Genomic DNA, 20,729 nt, shown 5'->3' on the forward strand with positions numbered 1-20,729 from the left:
TTATATCGCTTAGGGGAATGCATTATATGTCCCGTTTCCAAAGCAAGGCCCGTCAACCTCATATCCACTGACCTTTTGTACCGGGATTCCATCAGCCCCAAACCGAAGAATACTACCCCCATAACTATATGGAGTCCAACCTAATGCGGCAGGACCTTCCTTGGGATCTTTCATGAAAGCCAAAAGATGATCTTGCATCACTTGGCTTGTCTTGATCTCTTCATGGGACGGCTTTGGCCTAGTATGAGTCGCATTATAGACATAGGTCCCAAAAAACATCATCAAGTCGGCAGAGTGGAAACCGCCCGTCCAATTATAGGGGTTCTGATTTGGCCATACCCCGGCATACTGATATCTGTATGTAGTTCGGTTGGAAGCCGCACGAAATATGCTCGTGTTAGCGGTCGGACAGACCCATCCAGACAATGTACTTGCGTCAACTGAAGGTTGATACGGCCCCTCTAAGACATTGGTTGAAGGCCATGAAGTCAGGCTGGCATCATTGTTGGCAGCGTCAGAGAAGATCGCTGGACGTGGTGAGAGCTTCCCAGCACCTGCTCGCGCTGGATAGTCGGAGAAGATGAAATGTTCATCGGCAATAGGCCCGAATTTCAGCCCCGGTGATCCGGCAAACTGACCAACAAAGTTCTCGATCTTGGCCATCGGAACTTCCTGCATGCATTCCAGCTCTTTCTTCGAATTGTTGACGAAGTTGCAGCCAAGGTTCTTGGCCACAAAGGTGAAATTAGACTTCGCATAATCGGACGATGTGAGCTGCTTGACAGCTGTGCCGGACTGTGAAAAGGAACCTTGGACAATAGGCTTATCCCAGAACGCAAAATTGTGATAGTCTGTACTGATTGCACCTGCAGACTGTCCCCACATAGTAATAGCCTCGGGATTTCCACCGAATGCAGCAATGTTGTCGTGAACCCATTCAAGAGCCAGACGTTGATCGAGCAGGGCGGGATTTGGATTCTTCAAACCCGCAGCATTGGGATATCCAAAGATATTGACGCGATAATTGATGGTCACAACAATATGCTCTTGCGTTCTATTGACCCAAGCTGATGGAATCTGAGCTGGCACATCTACTCCACCAGTCTGGAAACCTCCTCCTGTCATGAAAAAGATGACGGGTAGCTTTGCGTCCGGAGAAATGCCATAAGGCGTCCAGATAGCGAGCTTCAAACAGTCCTCTGATGACCTTGAAAGCGCAAGCCCAGTTGTATGATTTTGATTGCCATTGTTGGCAAGCAGATAAGGGGTAAGTTGGTTGAAGAAGGTAGGCTTGCTGGTAACAAACTGTGGACATGAAGGTGGAAATTGTGTCGAGTCGTGATGCTTCAACGAAGCCGACAATGGCTCTGGAGGCTGAAAGCGCAATGACCCAATTGGGGGCTTTGCAAACGGAATACTCCGGAATTCACGAACTGCGTTAAATTCGGGGTTCTTCAAGCCGGTAAATGTCCCAGTCTTGGTTCGGACTGTCAGGGATGGGTCTGCTATCGCTTGAGCCGCGTAGGCCACAAGGATGCTGGCCCGAAAAAGGAGCTGCATTGTATAGCCAATTGCTTCAAAAAGATATACCAGTCTTAGACTTTCCGCACACCGGGTTTCAGGGTACCTTTATGAGGCCTCTATTCGTCCCGTTTGATCCATCGATGTGGGGAGATGACGAAGATTCCCCCTTCAACCCCGGAATATCCGAGATTAAAGACCCAGTCCATTCGGACTTGCCTAGTAGTAGAGACAAGATGCTCATAATACCGGTAGTTGATATTTATTTTTCCGAGTAATAAGTTCTGAAGTACACTGGCACTATGTATTATACCTTTTATCGTCTCTCTTTGCTTGCCCTAACTCGATACTATTATTTACCGACACCGTGTTCATGCTCCTGCTAGTATAAGGACATTCCAGTACGTCTCATGTTGCTCTGGATTCTAACCTGAGAGTATCAAGACATTGACGTCTAAGTTTGTCTTCCCTGGGTCACTTTTTTTCAATACGGTGACGCAGAGGCGTGATGTTTTGCATACTAATGACTACTAAGATACGCAGGGGACTTCGAGTATGGTTCATTTATGTCAGGATGCTTATATTAGGTACACTAGCTATGACTTCTATTTACACCGCGAGGGGCTACTATTTCCTAGTGGTAACAAGGAGAGGCAAAACTTTATTATAGCTTAGCCTCTGGTGGACTCAGAAGCTTCTCGAGGCCTTGTCGTACTCGACTCTCCATGCCACCTTTGCCAACACGCATGGTTTCCCGTAGTACAAAGACGTGAGTATATGTACCAACCATCTTCACGTTTTCTTCTCCCTTGCGAAATATACCAATCTCCCATGTGACGCTTGACGAGCCCAGCTTGGCGACACGCAAACCTACTTCCAGGGTATCTGGGAAAGCAACAGATCCAAAGAAGTCACAGTGTGTAGATACAATCAGTCCAATTTGGTCTGTGCTGCCAGTCAAATTGGAAGGCTGTCCTTCTGGACTTTTCGGGGTGGGATTATTGACGCTGAAGGGATTCATGCCGCAATGTTCGATAAGGTAGGAATTGGCGATGGTGTCGAAGAGAGTGGTGTAGACGGTATTGTTTAGATGAGCATACATATCGTTATCAAACCTAAGCTTCATGTTAACATTCAAATACTATGAATCAGTTGTCCTCTCCTGTAGTCTTTACCATCTTGTTTGGTGCAGCTGATGATAGCCATAGTCGCTGCGCTTGCGGCCCTTTTTCGCCAGAGACTCCGGTGTAGCCATTTTCTTTCCAAGGTAGGATTCGTATTGTCAAAGGTTACGCGATCGATCTGGAGAGTGTCGAAAAGGAGAATGATTCGGCTGGGCCATTGACCAGCGAAGATGGTCTTCGCATCCCCGCGGCCTCGGAGTTGATGAGCCGAGGTCGATTTCTGCTTATGTAATGAACATGCAGAGTGCATCTGAAATCAAATGAGATCAGTAAGAGAATTCTCATGCTAAGTCTCAATGATAAAAAAAATGTCTTTATGAGATTAATGAGACACAAATGTTGTTCTTGAAACTGGGGAGATGTCGAAGGTGGGGGAAATCAACGGGCCCACCAAACTCCGCGTGCCTGGCCTTATCGTCTTTTTTCTCCAATTTTATTTTTTTTTTCCTTCTCGTCTCTTCACGTACAAATTCAACCCGCCACTTTACTGAATTAAAGGTCGCTTGTTGCGTCCCCCCTGGCTCCCTCACCTCGAATTACAGCTTACTTGCTTCGGCGAGGCAAGCTACGCCCTCCTCCACTACCGACGATGGCTCTTGTCAACGCTGAGCCCGCCAATCCCCCCCCTCCGGCGACCGAATTTGAACAGCCTGCTGATGTCCTCGTAACACCATGTGATCCTTGGCCTGCACCATACTACATGGAGGGAGGGTTCCGCCGTGTGAAGCCGTATCATTATACCTTCAATACTTGGTGCAAGGAGCGCTGGCGGGGTAAAAGATTAGAAGATATCTTCACTTCGGAGTTTCGTGATCGGCCAGCAGAGTACTATGTATGCGATATATCTACACCAGTCTTTGAATAAGAGAAATCTGCTAACTTTGACTAGAGAAATGCTCTCGATACAGGTCTAGTCTGTGTCAATGGCAAGCCTGCGGGCAGAGACACCGTTCTCAAGAATGGCCAAAAGATCTCGCACACCCTTCATCGCCATGAACCTCCTGTCACCGCCCTTCCCATCGGCATCATCCATGAAGACGATGATCTACTTGTGATCGATAAACCAGCTGGCGTTCCTGTTCACTCCGCCGGTCGATATCATTACAATTCTGTTTGCGAAATCCTACGTGCTGAACGTGGGTACGAGTGGATGCCTCGACCCTGTAACAGATTAGACAGACTGACATCCGGCGTCATGTTTCTTGGAAAACACCCCAAGGGAGCGGAGAAGATGGCGACGAAGCTTCAAGCAAGATCTGTACAAAAGGAGTATATTGCTCGCGTAAAGGGTAAATTCCCGGATGGCGTCGTGGTTTGTGACCAACCCATCATGCAGGTCAGCCCTAAACTTGGACTCAATCGTGTGCGCGCAACAGGCAAGGAAGCTACCACTAAATTCCGCCGCTTGGCTTATTATCCTCCGGAAGCAGCCGCATCAACAACTGCGCAGGAAGTTCATGGTCCTTCAGGTGATACCGAAATCGCTGCAACTCCACCGCCAGTGCTCACTAATGAGGCTGAGGGATACAGTATTGTGCATTGCTATCCCCTGACTGGGCGCACGCATCAGATCCGCGTTCATTTGCAATTCCTAGGATACCCCATCTCCAACGACCCTATCTACTCGAACCGACGAGTTTTCGGGCCAGAATTGGCTCGAAACGAAGATCACGGAGAGCGTGATGAGGAAATCATGGAGAGACTTCACAATATGGGCAAGACTGAGGTTGCCGATACCGTTACATACCGTACACATCTAACGGCTGCCCCGAATGTTCCCCCTGGAACCGACTCGGCTGTGATTGCAGAGATTATGGCCCGTGAACAGCAAGCTGCCACCGAGGACTATGAGAAGCGGAAGGGAGAGAAGCTGTCGGGTAAATTGTGCGAAGTATGTTCAACAGAACTGTACACGGATCCTGGTCCCCATGAGTTGGGTCTCTTTTTGCATGCTGTGGCCTACGCGGATTTGGATGGTGACTGGAAATACCAAAGCAAGATGCCAAACTGGGGTCTCCCGCCAAAGGGAATGGAGGGGCCAAGCCAAGTCCCCGATTGGGTCCCTGTGCCTGAAGAAGAGGAAATCATCCATGGACACGGCACTGTTCCTACTCCGATCGGTACTGAAGACGATCCTCCTAACTCAGGTAACCGGATCAAGAAGAACCAGCGCGATGCGAGTCATGTCCTTGTTACAGGTGTTGGATATGTTCCTATCTCGAAGGATGACCCTGCTTTTGCTTCGACTCCCAGCGACACGCCGCAGGATGGAGCTGCGCCGGCAAATTAGTTGGGACTTTGCTAGTCAACGATATGATGTATATGTGGTTCCATTTATAAAAGCTTAATACCATTTCAGTTAGATTATACAGTACATTGTCAGCCCAGAGCGGCGTCAAATACAACGATATCTGCATTACAAATGATATAAAAAGTCTCCCCCCCCCCAACCTCCTAACATACTACCTAGAAAATGCTCTTTCTAGTACTGGAGTATGGAGTACTACTAAGGACTCATACAGTATTAGTTGGTGAGTTAGAAAAGGTGCAGCGCTGACAGTTGGTATTCCAACTTGGAGACATTTCAATACGAATTCAAAGTAATAGGATCGGTTTCTTGACTGATAGTCTCAAGACAACACAGCCATGGCTTGAAGTAACTGAAATCAAGTAGCACTATATGCACGCTAAATCCAGTATCACACCTTATAAATACAAATCCGGATCTCAGTCCCAGCGCCCCACGTTTATATATACCCATTCAGACAGCAATAAATCAAAAGAACTTGAAGTATATACGCAAAGAAAAGATAAAGAGAGAAAAAGAAAGGAGGAAAGATCAAGTGATCCACATGGTTTCAGCACACTTTTCCTTACCTGCAATGGCAGCATCGACTCGCCACATCATCGTGCCCGACTCGATGCCTCGTGCAGGTGTACCGCGAACAGCCTCAGGTGAAGTCGAGCATATACCATTGGTAAATTTATATTGCAAGCAACTTGGGTCAGTAGCGCAGTGCTCTGCGCAGTCCCATACTGTCATTGGGATAGCGATGCCTTGGTCATTCTTCTTTTCGAATTGATTCTTAGCGTTGTTGTCCCAATTGTCAAGATAATGTGCTAGAGTGGGACGAATGAAATGAGTGAATATGTCTCCGTAGTGAAGGACGGTATTATTTTCCTGGAGGGAAGGGTCAGCAAGCCGCCTTTTCAAATACATAAAAGCCCCGATAAAGAATGCAATGCATACGTTGGAAAACCATTTCTGGTCAAAATCCCACATTCGATCTACGTCTGTGGGCGACATATGATGGAAAGTAAAAGGTGGATAGCACCACTGTTGTTTACCGAATCCCTCGCCTAGGGCATCCTGTCCCCAGACAGACTCGGTAGTGACATGAGGCCAGGACCAGGTCAAACTGATTTTAACAGTCGCAAGTGCCATGCCCAGAACGCAATCACCAGCCCATTCTCTACTAGTAATCATCTCCCATTGCTCTGGATACTGAGAGACATGATCCGCGACCGAATGGATAGCCCCATTGGACAAGACAAAACCAGAACCACCATGCGCGAATAAATTATCTCCGATCTGCATTTGATTCCCGATGTATAATTCCTTCCTGGAATCGAAATTGGCCAACCAGGCCAGCAGATTGGTCCAAATCGGGTAAGTGTCGGCTTCGAGGAAGACATACCACTTGGCATCGGGCCGATAAGCCCGGGCTTCTTGTATCATCGGTAAGAACTTCCACTTATCAAGCTTCCAGCCCGGGTTATCCATCATACCGGCGGGACCGTTGGCGACTTTCGTATGGTCTTGTTGTAGTAATCCGGCTCGACCTTGGGTCTTTGCGCGATTGTAAATGGCAAAGTCCTTACTCTGCAGCATGGACTGAGTCGCATTACGGAAGACGTCTGTGGCTCGTAGGCCGGCGATATCTTCTTCGTAATCGGAGACAATCAATTTATGTGGGATACATCGGAGTGTCGTGCGAATATGTACAGGGACTTTATCCTGTGCTTCTGTGATACCGGTCTTCAGAACGACGAGGACGTCATCGATACCGGGGAGTGGTCGACATGCTGAGGTGAGATCTGCCGCTTGATTGTGATTGATAGTCTTTGAGTTTGAACTCGTACTTGAGCTCGAGGATTCCGGTGAATCGAGTATCACCCCTGGATTATTCCCCGTGTAACTGTGGAGATGTAGGAATAAAATGATGAGAGCCAGCGGGGTTAGAATAGGCACCCATCGCCCATACCGGGCGGGGAGAGTCAACATCCTGGGATGGCGCGAGGGGTGAGAAGAGGAAGAAAAAGGTAGAGAGCTTCAATCATGTTGGAAAGAAGACCCAGGTAAGCGTGCAGGATCGACAACCAGGGCCCTTTTCTTGCCTTGTACCGTGGGGACATGTTTCGACGGTCGTGACGGGATTTCTGACTGACATTGGCCAGATCGCTCGGTGGCACCACGATTTGCTCCGTTCGTCAAGCATTGCGTCTCCATTCCCCCGCGACTTAGCGCCCTTGGATTCGGGCATTGAATGGTTATGACAGCTTACCCAGTTGCATTACTGCAGATATGTATATATATATATATATACTAGTTAGATACTTTCGTACTTCTAGATCTAGTGGTTCATGGGTGACTCTATCTCTCCGTTCCATGCAGGCTACCACGAGGCCCCTGGAAGATGTGTGGGTCAGAGGATCGCCAATGGACTCGTCATCTTGGATCCCCCTAAAGCAATGCAAAGCAGGGAACTTTTCAGCTGGAACCACATTTGCCTAGTAACTGTCACAAGGTTTAACTATGTATAACCTTATGGTTGGAACCATATATTAGTAGTGTACTATGTAGTTTGTGTATGTCGATGAAACTAAATAGTAGACGCTAGAAATTAGGAATTGACTAGAAAGATATACGTCGATGATATCAGATAATCATGCCATCACGTATACTTGTATTGTAATACAGAACATGCACGTCCTAATTGGGAATGAGGTCGACAGATCAACCCTATTCACTTCATACAATGCCCTCTTGAGATACTGCAAAGTCGGATAAATCTACGAGGGACACTCGGGCCCATGATGATAAACCATTCTGGCTAAGTAGAGAAGCATTGGCATTGTACAATGCAAGAGGATTTTTCAATTTTTGTTTGTCATTTCAAGAGAAAATTTCTCTCACTCGACGCCCGGCATTAACCAAAGCGCGAGCCGCACATGGAATGCCATGCACAATCCTTGGAATCGTTATCGCCAGAGTGATAGTGATAGTATTCACGACCGTACAAACCCCGACCCTCTCATGCTCCTGCGAATACCACACCGAAAAAAAAAATAGGAAAAGAACTTTTTGAGGTTCAGTCCATTTAGGCCTCGGTGGTGACACGGCCCTTGGGGTTGGTGACCTTGACACCGAGAGCCTTGGCCTTCTCGATGATCTCAACACGCTTGCGGGAGGAGACAGCGTGGGCGATCCTATAGGTTGAGGTTAGTTCCAAGGGTCCAGATTCGGGGAAACAATCATCCTCTTTCGTGTAGTTGAAACATACTCGGCAGCGTAGGTGCGGTTGTGCATCAGGAGGAGCTCGACATCCTTGGTGTTGTTGACAAGGAAAGCCTTGTGGCCGGAGGGCATCATGTGGCGGGTCTTCTTGTTGGAGCCGTAACCGATCTAAGTAATCCCAGCATGTTAGTCGTGCTTTCGTCGGAGTAAAGGGTTTTCAAATCGAGGGGTTCGTACGGAGGGCATGGCAATCTGGCCCTTGAAGCGGCGGCGGACGGCATTGTCAATACCCTTGGGCTTGCGCCACGAGGGAGCAACACACTTGAACCGGTCAGACTGGTGACGGTTGAAGCGGTTGGTGCCTGTTATAATCCATGTTAGTCCTTCCAATTCTGCAATTCCAATCGTGTCGAATTATATTGTCGAAAGCCTTTCGGATGAACATCGCCCTTCGATCGCGGAACTTGAAACTGTAGTCTTCGAATGTCGGTTCATCATTTCTCCTCACTTTGTCGCAGCCATTTTGAATCCGTATCTTCCTTCTTTTTCCATCGATGCAGTTCATGTCGTCGATCGGTCGAAAGGCGATGCAATCCAGGCCAAAGGAAAACGGGAACGGTCGGGATTCGAGAACATACGCTTCTTGACGATAGGGATGTGCTTCTTGGCGGCGACCATCTTGAAGAGGAAAAATCGTCAGTATCGGGATGCTGGAATTCGAAGATGTGTGATTCAACTCACTTTGTCGGTGTTGCGTCTCGCCGGGCGTTGAGGGTTGTCGAGTCGGAGCGAAATCAATCTCGAAAACTTCGCACTGGCGGAGTGGGCGACCCACACTAGTGCACTTTCAGCGACCTAAGCGAACGGATGTGGATTACGTCAGCCTAGGGCTATCTGTGGACCGAGCCCTGCCAAGATTTCCTCTTTGGGACTCTACATAGTATACCTATAAAGCCAGGAACAACAATTGTATTGTTGATATAATGGACAACTTACTACAATAAGTGTACGCTTGTGTGCTAGTACTGAGGATTCTACCACAGTACAAGCGGAGGTTCGCTGTATTTGAGTACGAATTCTTGGTGACTACTAATAGTTGCTTATAGTAGTACTTGAATTCTTGTGACATGCCTTAAGAGGTATTTTGATACAGTATTTCTCTGGCATTATACGAAGTTTATCAGAAGTACTAGCAGTAATACTCTTTTAATTCTGGTTGTGTTTAATATGAAATGACTACACGAATCTGAGGCCATGAATGCTGCTCTAAGTATTACGGAGAACGTAAAGTTTGCCGATAATACAATTCTAGGTTAACTCCATGAGAGGACTTCTTTCAACTAATGGGAATTCGAAAGAAAAGGAGAAACTATTTTTGATTAGACAACAGACTGACATCCATACTACTATCTATACTTCTCCTCCCGAAAGGATCACCTTGGATAGCCCGAGATGAACGAAGACATCAAAATATCACGATCACGAAGCAGCGAAGAGTTGCAATACCGACACTGTTGAACGGGGAGTATTAATAAGGGAACACATAAAACGATAGCTGCACATATCTGGGGAACCTTGCAAAGGACTTTCAACCACCCAGGTCCTCTTTCACTTGGGGGATCATGGATGGATAGCACAGAGGAATTCACTTCTCTCGCTTCAGCAATTCAAGACAGCCGAATCAATCTCAAATGGGTGTGCAACAAGCTGACACAGACGAACGGCAGTCTTGAATGAGAGATTAACGCAAACGGAAGGACAAAGATGCTGCTGAGGATCTATTGCCTCGATCCAAACCGAAGGACAAACGTGCTGCTCGGGATCGAATATTGATCGCTGCCCTTTTCACATGGAGGTGCTCACAGACTCTTGACCGATCGGATCTGCCACTAGTCCAAGTAATGGGAATACTGTATATACTAGTTTGTTTTGGAATTAATGGGAAATATTAGTATAAATGAAATTAGGGCAAGGAATCGTAAAAAGAATAAATTCGGCTGTCTTTAGAGATTCTGCTTTACCAGAGGCTATATTTACATAGTTTTCATGGATTAGATAACATTGCCCGGATGGTCTAGTCGTATGATTCCTGCTTCGGGTAACTCCTCCACTCAAACAGTGGAAAAATTGCAGGAGGTCCCGCGTTCAAATCGCGGTTCGGGCCTTGTTATTTTTTTTCTGTTTTTGGAAACGATATTTTTTCTGACCTATTGACTATTTTCTATATGTATTGTATTATTTATATACCACTGACTATACGGGTTTTAAACCTTCAGGGCTCGCTCGGAATCTCGAACCTGCATTCGAACGCGGGGCCTATTGCAATATGTCCACTGTTTAAGTGATGGAGTTACATGGAGCAGGAATCATACCTATTCTTAGTAATATCCTTGATTTTTGGTAAAAACTATTTGGTATTCAGAACTCGTTCGGACTTCAGGATCTGCTTTTTGTATTCGCAGACTGCAATAATTGCAGCCACACTTCTTGTGTACCATACATCTACTATAACGAACTCTTCTTACTTCAAGGTGGCCAACTCTATTAGATCCCTCTATATAGAGATGCTACGTTTCATGATCATGCCTGGAACTTCAAAGTCACTGGCTCCCCCTGCTTTTCGCCGCTTTGCAGCATCTGTTCCAGAATCTCAAGATCTGCCAACGCCTCTTGGGGAGACTGTCTCTTCTCAATAGCCTGTCCATTAGCAATGGCCGCCGCAAATTTGGCAACCTCAAGAGAAACGCCTTTCCCGTCGAACTCAACAGGGTGGGTTACGCCATTTACTGTCACGTCGTCTCCATTCAGAGCAACGGCACCCTGTTCGCAGGCAAACTCGAAAGAGTGTTTGCTAAAAGGTGATCCCCAGGAAAGAGAAATCACACCCGTAGCACCAGAGCCGGTCTTTACGACTGCATCGACTGTATCCACTGGTGGCAGGTAGGACTGTTGTAGATAAGACTGTGCCGAGACAGTTGTGATCTGCTCGGCGGACCCCAAGATCAGACGTAAAGCAGCAATCATATGGACGCCACCGTCGAGAAGAAATCCGCCTTGATATTCGGGGGTTTTACGCCACGCAGTCACTAAGTTTCCTTTGTCAGTATCATTCATGAAGTCGGAGACGAACTCTTATCTCATCGTTTCAGTAGGGAAAGTGGACATACAGAAATATTTGTTGTCTGGCTTGACCAGGTTCTGAACGTTGACGTGGAAATTACGGACAGATCCCAGCTTCTGAACCTGCTCGGCAGCAAAAAGATACTTGCTCATATAGCGGAAATTCTCCCCCACAGCCCAGAAGACCTTGCTTGCGTCAATATTGGTTTGATACCATTGCAAGAGATCTCTCGCCGTGGCAACATCCTTGGCAATAGGCTTCTCAGATAAAACATGCTTTCCAGCAAGCAGGGCCTTTTTGATAAAGTCTGGCTGAACTAGGATAGGCAGGCTATATCACACACAGTTAGTCACCTTGAACCGCCATTCATAGGCGATTTGGTATTTAGAGTTGTTGTTTGGAGGGATTTCTAGTCACAACATACGCAATAATCACTGCACCAATATCAGAGCGAGCCAATAAGCAATCATAAGTCTTCTCAGCCCCAGTATCCTCCGAGTATAGATCAACGTTAGATGTACCCTCAGCAAGAGACTGGGCTGATTTCAAGGACCGTGAATAAATCGCTTTGAGCTCGAAGTCCCCTGCCGCTTGTACAGCGGGCTATTTCCCGAGTCAGTATACGAGTATCAGCAAATATATGGAGGTAATCAAACCAGGTGTTGCTCTTTGGCAAAGAGACCTAATTGCGGGGTGTCAGTGATTAAAGCACCGGTAGGATTGTAGTTAGATATTGGCTAGACACGCACCACTGCCGATAATAGCAACTCCAATAGACATGATTTCTCAATTATGCAGCTATATAGCTCAAAAGTATGGCCGAAATAAAAGTCAGCAGAGTGCTCTTGAAGGAATTAAGATGTCAGTGTCATGCAGGGCTCGAGTGGGGTCGGTGTCCACTTCCGTGTCGGCCTGGGAAGGTCCAACCATCGGGAAGTCTTCGGTCTCGCTTCATCTACGGTACATGTAACATGTATGGAGTCTCCTACGGTTCAACTACCAGATACTTCGGTACTTTATTCGGGCCGAAGTCATGCTCTCTTTTTTGCGGGACTCTGCGAGTATTCTGGAAGGGTAACACATGATCAGATCATGCATGACGCAAGAGCTACTCCGAGAAAACGTGATGATCTACAGGGAGCTGCCATTTTGCATATACATAGACATTGATATGAAGAAGCAGACTGGTAAGTATGTGAGGGATTCGAATATCAGACATCGTCAAATTCCCTACCCAGGTCGCCTTATACCACAATATTCACAAGGACTAAACAATTCAAGACAAAACAAGATATATCCCAAACCAAGCGCCAAATCCTTCCAAAATGCAAAAAGCGGGAATCACCATACAAAAAACCCGATTATCCAAAAAAGACGCCACCAAGCCCCATCAAGGATATCAAAAGATCGTACCAGTCATAACGCAATAACAATAATCAAGGGATATCACCGACACCAACAAGAACCCAGCCAGGCCTAACTAATTAGGTCTAACCAAAGCCCTCACTCTCTCAACTCGCGCCATAGCCTTCTCCAACCTCTCCAATCGATTCCTCTTCTCGATATCCCGCCGTTCCAACACAGCAACCCGTTCTTCAAGTTTAGCGCGGGCCTTGCGCTCCTGCGCAACCATCTCATTTGCCTGACTGAATAATTGCACCGTTAACTCCTCCAACTCGGTATTCGCCTGTGTGAGCTGCGTCTCGGCTGCCTTGCGCAGACCCTGTTCGCGCTCGAGCGCATCCTGGAGCTCTGCGTTGTCGCTATTTGCTGGGGATGTCTGTTGCGGGAGGGGGGGTGATTGGTGCAGTGGGTGTTGATGGAACCGGGGCCGCGGCTGAGACTGGAACCGTGGCTGGGGCACTGGTTGGAGTTGAACTACCGCGCCGGTAAGGGAGGAGGTTGGTTAATGTTGATAGACGGCTTGGAGGAGCGGGTTGTGATTGTTGCGACTGATTATCTGGGGAGAGGGGTGTTGATGATGGTGAGAGTAGTTTGTCACTGTGTGAGGATGCGGGTAAGGAGGCACTGCTTCGTGGGGATTCGTAGATTGGTTGTGAAGAACGTAGTCGGCGCAGTTCATCTTCGTATTCGGTGAGTTTCCCGGCTATTAGGAATAGAAGGAATATTTGATTAGTTGTAAGTTCCCAGTGTGAAGTTCTTGAAATCTGGTTCATATTTACCAGAGATAGAAGCCTGCGCAGTCATCTCCTGGATCTGCCCCTCCAGCTCCAAAATGCGACGTTGGGCTTCAGAAGCGTCGAGCGCATTGCCGTTGGACCCGCATGTTGGACATGACTTTTCGGAGAAAGGCTCAACAACATTCGTCATTGCAGAGGGAGTTCCGACGAGAGTGGTGGTCATCAAGGTCGTGGTGGTAGCCGACATGACAACATGGACGATTTGTTTACGGCAAATGAATTAATTCGTCGGAAGGTCAAAGCAGAAGAGAGGAAGAGGAATGTGAGCGGAGAAGAGTTTGGCCCTTGTCCGAATGGGCAGACGACCAAGTACTATGTATAACGTTGTAGGATTTGAATGAAACACGGATTTTGTTTCTCATTTGATTCCTTTGAAGGGGTTCATTAACTCCAGACTGCGCCACCGATTTTCTTTGGTTCTTTGGTTCACAAATGGCTGGGATTGGACCCATCGTGTCTCAGGAACATCTTGAATGCTCTCCCCTTATTTACATTATCTACGAGGTACAGTACACTGTTGAAGTAGGGATTTCTTAATTAATTGAATACTTTATTGTTTTCAAATTTCCCCATTTTACACTCCATACTTTAGTTTACATTCTCATATTCTGAAACTTCATATAATAAATACATAGTACTGTATGTACCTATTTACTCTAGAGTGGTTAATATCTAAAGTAGTAAATCCCACGCTTCTTTCCCCCCCTCCCGGACATTTGAACGGCAAGACACAATAACATGTGCGGTGTGCAGACTCGTGGACGTTGGACTAATTTGCATTAGTTCCGTCTGACCGTCACTAGTGCCCAACTATTTATAAGATTTGCCCTTGCTGGAACCATTTACTATTAGACCGGTCGGGTATTCAATCCTTTTTTACACATAAGCTCAAATGTTGGTATGAGTAGTTAGTATAAGTACAAAGGTGGTTGGTAGTATAGGATGAGTATGCGGGGAGTACAATCTAGAGTTCAATAGCCTCATCCTTTGTCTTTCGCCTTACTACTTACAGTACTACTGTACTGTACATAGTATATGCAAATGCGAGGAACCAAGAATTATTGGCCGGCCTCGAGGGTTTAAGTCTAGCGAGTGTGGTTCTGTCATCCCCTGCTCCACAATTAAAAAAAGAAAAAGAAAAAAAAATTGAAGGCTAATAGATAGGGCACGTACCCCGGACTATCACTATCTACGGAGTACTGAATACGGTAATCATCTGTCAATGAAGACTGCAATTCAATCTATACGATGTACTGAACACACATTGGGTCCATCATTCTGCTTGTGCCGAATGATATAATCAATTAGAAGGGGGAAAGAGGGCATCCAGTCGTGCAATCCGTAACATGAGGAGTTCGATCAGACTGGAACTTCAGAGGGAAGAGGAAAGGGAGAGTGAACAGGAGAGAAGGGCGGAAACCGAGAACAGGAGCAAAGATCTAGGGTTCGTGTGACAGAATAACCATGGAAAGTCATATATCATAGCACCCCTCCCTCCGTCACTCATTCAGATTCAGTCATCCAGTCACTGGTATTCGCATGGTTGATCGAAGTTGAGTGGAGATCGGCTCATTGACAATCCTATCCGAATCGATCAGACAGGGGAAAATGAAAAGCGAAATGGCAAAGGAAAGAAGAAAGAGCAGAGAGAGATCAGGGAAGAAATAAAAAAACAGGAAACGGGAATCTTCATTTCGCATCGGCTGTAATGGTCATGAGCAAATCACATGAATCACGCATGGGAATACATAGTAGCTAGATAGCGAACAGCAGCACAAACATCACAAAATAGAGGCGGAAGAAAAACTTTTCAGACTGCCAGATCATCAGAGAGCAAAGACTAGATGAAGGTCGGGAATCTAGCCCGGCACGCAAAAGGAGAAGATCGTAAAAAACAGAGATGTGAAGGAGACGAGAGGAACGTCAAAACAGGACAACTGCCATCGTCTGCACGGGATAAAACTATAGTGGCACAGATGCAAGAATCATCACCACATCAAATGACGCCACGGCGTCTCCCATGGAAGGACCCGGTCCCCGGAATTTGTTGATTGAAATTGCTTGTTCCGGAGAACCAACCGTGAAGGACAGGCGGGGCCCAACGACCTCCATCACGTTGCTACGCGGGAGGCCACAATCGAGGCGAGAGGCAAAAGTTGTATAGGGTATCGATATGCCTAGAATCCACGGCCACCTCCACGGCGGCTGTTGCGAGGCTTAGCGCCTACTGTGCTCCAGCCATCATTGTCATCAGCAGGGGCCTCGGCCTTTCGCCAGTTACCGTTGGCAGACTCCTTCACAGCCTCTTCGGTGGTGGGGGCAGCAGCAGCAGCCTGCTCAGGCTCCTGGTCAGCGGCCATGCCGCCGTCCTCTCCACCGGCCCGCCGGAGGATCTCAAAGTTTCCGCCGCCACGAGGGGGGCTCAACAGCGTCCTTGTTGGAATCTGTGCCGACCTTGGTCTCCTTAGCCTCCTTGGTCTGCTCCTTGCCCTGCTTGGGTTTCTCGGCCTTCTCAGCCTTGGCCTTGTCGTCCTGCTCCTTCTTTTGACGCACAGCAAGCTGGCGCTTCTGTTCAACCTCACGTTCACGAGTGGCCGTATCAATGGGTCGAGCCGCGCCGAAGGGGCTGGCCTTGGAATCTCCAGTGGTGGTGGGGGTGGAAGGGGCTTCAGAGACGGTGCGCTTGGACAGGTTCAGCTTGGGACGCTGAGCAGGAGCAGCAGGGGAAGTAGGCTCTTTTTGCTGCTGGTCAGGACGCATCGAGTTGCGCCACTGGTTATCCATCTCGGCCGCGGTAGGAGTGCGCTCCGGACGATCTGGGCGAGGAGGACGCGAGCCTTCTTGCGAGCGACCCTCGCCCCAAGCAGGAGAGCTTCGGCGGAAGCTGGAACCACCATCTTCAGCGTTGCGAGGACGGCCGCCCTCGCGGGGAGGGGGTCCAGCGGGGGGAGAGAGGGGACCTTTACGCTCCCAGTTGCCGAAATCGCGGAATTTTCCATCGGACTCAAAGTTGTTGCGACGACCACCACGCTCGCTGCCGGCATCAGATGCGGCATCCATGTTGCGGCCAAAGCTGGCACGGTCAGGCACACGGCGCTCGGGGGGTGGGGGAAGAGGACCGCGGCGAGTCCAGTCAAGGTCACGTCCCTCCATGCGGGACTCCTTAGCTGTGCGTTTGTTAGTCTGGGCATTCGCGCTTTTTCTCAATTCCACTCTGGTACTTACGGGGCTCTGCAATGCTGGTGCGAATGGTTCGTCCCTGAAGAGTGGTACCAGACAAGTCCAGGGCCTTCTGCAGACCCTCCACAGTCTCAAACTCCACATAGCCAAATCCCTTGGGGGCCTTTGTCAGTTTGTCCTCGACGATTCGGACGTTGGTCACGCCGCAGCCAGTGAAAAGGTCGGAGATGTCATCCGCAGTCGCTTCAAAAGACAGATTTCCGACGTGGGCAGTGTAAGGCGGCTCGGTGGGAAGAGGAAGAGGGTCACGAATGGCGTATCCGCCACGCTCAGGACGGTCTGTGTTCAAAATCTCCGTCAGTAACCGGTGAAAAAGGAACCTCGGACAATTCAAGTAATAACGAGGGCACCATACCAAAGCCACCACTAGCGGGACCGCTACCAAAGCCCATGCCACCAGCAGGGCGGGAACCGAAGCTAGAAGTAGGAGGGCCTAAAGAAGAGTATTAGTATGACGATTTTGGGCGCGGACCAGCCATAAGAGTCTGCGGGTCACAAAGCAAGACATACCGGCTGTATAGAAAGATATGTTATCAGCGACGAAGTCAAAAAGATCAGAGTGGGGGGGAGGGTCCTGCAACTTACTGGGGAGGGGCATATCCTCCATCTCATCAGCCCAAGAGCCAAGGCCTATATTGTTGTCAGTCGCGGTTACATTTTTTTTCTATGAGTCCGGTCACTTACTCTCATCAGCCAAGAAGGTCCCAATGGACATCTTCTGGGCCTTAGACTTTGCGGGCGCTGGTGGGGAAATTCGTTAGCTGGGGCTCCGACTTCACGGAATAACTCAGTCGCAGAACACCTGAGTCCTTGCTTGAGAGTCAAAGTGATGGCATCCAGAGGAAGTTTGGCTTACCCATGATTGCGGTTACGAGAGGTCAAGAAACGCGCAAGCGGACTTGGTGCGCGCTTCTCACACAGTAGGGTTTGGAGGGGAAAAAAAGAAAGAAAAAAATTCAAGACACCCGGGTGAAGGACCAGGAGTCGACGAAAATGGTACAAGACGACTTGGATGTCGTGAAAAACAAGGTCTACCAGATCAGAGTCGTAGTGGAAAAGTTGGTAGAGGGGAAGTCGGCAATCGGGGCTTGCACGATGGAAGTGGTCGGGTTAGTTAATCCGTGATAATTTTTAGTGGTGCCGCTAGTCCCTTCAGAGCCAATCCCCATCAAGGTTGACCCAGTCTCAACAGCGACTCAAAGGAGATATTCGACAAAATACAATCAATTTAATGACGATTGGGTGTTATATCTGTTATGTATTCTGTCTCGAATATTCAATTTCTGTACCTCACAACATTTCACCTTTTTTCTAACAGTGGGTCCTCGCGATCGCCCACTAAGCATGTATACTACATTCTTTGTCTATTCATTGGGCCCGGTGATGTCGATATCTAGAATTCTATGGGGTAGTCTAGAGAGTTAATCAGAGCTCCTATTTAACTGAAATATTAACTCATAATCTTGGAATATCAATTTTAGTTCATTAGTCCGAAGTATTATTTACAACGGTGGTTTTGCCATATACTATATTGGGGGTTTTGATATGCTTTCGCTTCGCAAGTGTCCAGTGTCCAAGTTGATCACACCTGGGCATTATTCTTGATCGATCTTTAATCGAGTAAAACTATGTGGTAAGTGTGATTTCTCCTGGCTCGTGGGGGCTCTTTCTGGATACTTAGGCACTTGCTATCTAAACTTTGAAACATTCGAGTTTGTTTGAACTTCCAGAGTTGAGTTCCAGCGGGATGTCCTGTGTTGCTAAATATATTAGCGAGATCGTGCCAACCATTTGCTAGGCATTATCCAGGTACTACTGGTTAGATGAGATTGCACCCATACTTGAAATGAGTATCAATAATCTTTAATGCCCCATTGATCCAGATCAAAGAATTAAACCCTTGAAATATATGATACTTTATTGACTAACTATCGAACAGTACTTTGCAGATTGTAGCAAAGCCATCAAATAGATTACATAATAACACGTGACCGCCATCTCGGGGTCGCGATGGCCTGTATCTCGTTCTGCGATTCTTCTTCCTCTGAGCTAAGGCAAGGCATGTTCGTCATTCTTTCAGACCGGTCGCAAGATGAGCGGTCAAATTCCTCAACATGTTGATCCCATGTCCAATTCTCTGGCGTCCGCAGCCAAAGTAGGAGCTCTCACCGGTTCGTGTCCTGCACCCAAGTTCAAGCCGGGGCTTATCCCCCAGAAAGCAAGCAAGCATAGACATGGATGAATTGAGCTAACCCGAGAACTACTAGGAGCCACTGGACTGATCTACGGAGGAGCTGCGGGTGTTATCAAGTCACCTAACCCATTGATCCATTCTGTATCATGTGGCATCCACTGGTTTGCATGCGGTTCAACCTTTTGGTGTATGTCTCGTCTCGAACTATGCACCTATTCAGATTGACGAATCGGTGACTAAATTTGGTATTGGTGACAGGGATGCGCAGTAACATCATCAAGCATCATTTCCAAGATCAAGCTTCGCCGCAGGACCGAGCATATGTTAGTGCATTTTGCGGCGGTCTATCCGGCGGCGTAGTGACAAGATTAATGGGTACGATCATTGATTCCATTGGGTTGTATTCGGCTTCGAAAACTTGCTGATGATTCTTGCTAGGCGGTCGACTGGTGCCTGGATTGGTGATTTTTACTCTGCTCGGTTACGGCGGCCAAAGTGTTTTTAACAGGGTTGATGCTTGGCAAATGGGAAGGGCCCAAACTCCTAGTAAACCCTTGATGCAACGGATGGCCGAGTCCAAATGGATACCCTTACGCCATCTGTCCGACGAAGAATACCGAAATATGTTGAACGAGAAACTTCTTAGTGTTGAGGCGGAGATTGCTCTTCTTGACGAGAAGATCGAACAACTCGAAAGCAGTCGCCCTGTATCTGACCCTGCCACCAAATGATGGGAATTATTTGAAAGATGCGAACATCTTATCAATTTTTAATCATGGAGTCTAAGTGCCCAGCAAAACACCATGATTTCCGCTTTCCCCCACACACACACACACACACACACACACCTTGTGTCCGGCTTGCAGGTCTGGTGCGACGCTGTATCAGGCCCATTCAGGCAACGCGCGTGAAGAGGAGGGGAGGGTACTGTATGTACAGCATGTAACGCACGGACAAAGAGTCGCGTTCGTTGACCTTCTCTTTTGCTTCTATGGAGTATCATCTACATACGCTATACTTACAGTACGTGTCATACTTGCCCCACATGGGGGGGGTAAGAGAAAAAAAGGGGATGAGAGGAATTGTGACGATTTTCGGCACTATGTATATTTGCATGATTTTGTACGATAGCGAGCATTTGAAACTGAAACTAGTACATACGCATCCCCTTTACAATGCATACTGTACTCCTGTATCGTCCGGTAGAATCAGTGAAAAAGATCAAATAAAAAGAATGCCGATCGCAAACCGGAAGAAGGGGGCCCCACGGTCCTTTCTGCAAGGTGAAATCATCCTGGAGCCTCACAAGGTAAGCGAAGCGAAGCATGTACTGTACCATACAGTACTCTGCTGTGGAATATGGGGTCTGCATGAAGTTGACATTGCAATACGGTAGAATACATACATACTATATAAAACCTTTGTTATTGGTTGGTCAAAGCTGGACACGCGAGAACTATACAAGCGAGTGTCTGTATAGGGCAGAGTGTAACATGAGGTGCATATAACTAAATACGATGTACAAACTAATTATGTAGTATACTTGTAGAGTACTTCATTCCAAAGGGAAATTAGAGTGACAAATAAAGTCACCCCTTGGTACCTCATCATGACGGGTGCCGAGACCTGCCGGGTTGGCAGATTGGCAGATTGGCAGATTGGCTTTCCGCTCTCAGTTTGTCCGGTGCGTCCGAACCATGAATCTGGCCTTCTCCAGACTCCTCTGATCTACACTTGAAGCATGCTTCAT

At 47.7% G+C, this 20,729-nt stretch overlaps 8 protein-coding genes across 8 annotated transcripts; 2 read left to right on the forward strand and 6 right to left on the reverse strand.

The window, feature by feature from the left end:
• Positions 1-9: 9 nt before the first annotated feature.
• On the reverse strand, positions 10-1,560 carry N7469_007348 (carboxylesterase; the record flags this gene model as incomplete). Its single annotated transcript, XM_056646266.1, has 1 exon — positions 10-1,560. One exon carries the CDS (start codon positions 1,558-1,560, stop codon positions 10-12), a length of 1,551 nt encoding a protein of 516 aa, XP_056499707.1.
• A 625-nt stretch (positions 1,561-2,185) lies between these two features.
• N7469_007349 (acyl-CoA thioesterase) lies at positions 2,186-2,776 on the reverse strand (the record flags this gene model as incomplete). The annotated part of the gene is made up of 2 exons (XM_056646267.1): positions 2,186-2,636; positions 2,697-2,776. 2 exons carry the CDS (start codon positions 2,774-2,776, stop codon positions 2,186-2,188), a joined length of 531 nt encoding a protein of 176 aa, XP_056499708.1.
• A 518-nt stretch (positions 2,777-3,294) lies between these two features.
• Positions 3,295-4,995, forward strand: N7469_007350 (pseudouridine synthase family protein; the record flags this gene model as incomplete). The annotated part of the gene is made up of 2 exons (XM_056646268.1): positions 3,295-3,537; positions 3,595-4,995. 2 exons carry the CDS (start codon positions 3,295-3,297, stop codon positions 4,993-4,995), a joined length of 1,644 nt encoding a protein of 547 aa, XP_056499709.1.
• A 549-nt stretch (positions 4,996-5,544) lies between these two features.
• Positions 5,545-6,990, reverse strand: N7469_007351 (uncharacterized protein; the record flags this gene model as incomplete). The annotated part of the gene is made up of 1 exon (XM_056646269.1): positions 5,545-6,990. The coding sequence occupies one exon, from the start codon at positions 6,988-6,990 to the stop codon at positions 5,545-5,547; it is 1,446 nt and encodes a 481-aa protein (XP_056499710.1).
• Positions 6,991-7,823: 833 nt separating this feature from the next.
• Positions 7,824-8,997, reverse strand: N7469_007352 (60S ribosomal protein eL32). The gene is made up of 5 exons (XM_056646270.1): positions 8,965-8,997; positions 8,862-8,901; positions 8,461-8,585; positions 8,270-8,391; positions 7,824-8,195 (listed from the first exon to the last, which is right to left on the reverse strand). Exons 2-5 carry the CDS (start codon positions 8,899-8,901, stop codon positions 8,087-8,089), a joined length of 396 nt encoding a protein of 131 aa, XP_056499711.1. The 5' UTR covers positions 8,965-8,997; the 3' UTR covers positions 7,824-8,086.
• Positions 8,998-10,803: 1,806 nt separating this feature from the next.
• On the reverse strand, positions 10,804-12,124 carry N7469_007353 (Gfo/Idh/MocA family protein; the record flags this gene model as incomplete). Its single annotated transcript, XM_056646271.1, has 5 exons — positions 10,804-11,309; positions 11,391-11,674; positions 11,769-11,947; positions 12,001-12,026; positions 12,094-12,124. The coding sequence occupies 5 exons, from the start codon at positions 12,122-12,124 to the stop codon at positions 10,804-10,806; spliced, it is 1,026 nt and encodes a 341-aa protein (XP_056499712.1).
• Positions 12,125-15,722: 3,598 nt separating this feature from the next.
• Positions 15,723-17,645, reverse strand: N7469_007354 (translation initiation factor 4B; the record flags this gene model as incomplete). Its single annotated transcript, XM_056646272.1, has 7 exons — positions 15,723-15,938; positions 16,000-16,712; positions 16,771-17,064; positions 17,141-17,218; positions 17,296-17,415; positions 17,470-17,526; positions 17,642-17,645. The coding sequence occupies 7 exons, from the start codon at positions 17,643-17,645 to the stop codon at positions 15,723-15,725; spliced, it is 1,482 nt and encodes a 493-aa protein (XP_056499713.1).
• Positions 17,646-18,877: 1,232 nt separating this feature from the next.
• On the forward strand, positions 18,878-19,710 carry N7469_007355 (uncharacterized protein; the record flags this gene model as incomplete). Its single annotated transcript, XM_056646273.1, has 4 exons — positions 18,878-18,956; positions 19,053-19,166; positions 19,238-19,354; positions 19,418-19,710. 4 exons carry the CDS (start codon positions 18,878-18,880, stop codon positions 19,708-19,710), a joined length of 603 nt encoding a protein of 200 aa, XP_056499714.1.
• Positions 19,711-20,729: the final 1,019 nt, after the last annotated feature.

Source organism: Penicillium citrinum (genome assembly GCF_028827155.1).
Source record: "Penicillium citrinum strain IBT 23319 chromosome Unknown utg000006l:1.0-3011923.0:1.0-3012962.0, whole genome shotgun sequence".
In the NCBI taxonomy this organism is placed as follows: domain Eukaryota; kingdom Fungi; phylum Ascomycota; class Eurotiomycetes; order Eurotiales; family Aspergillaceae; genus Penicillium; species Penicillium citrinum.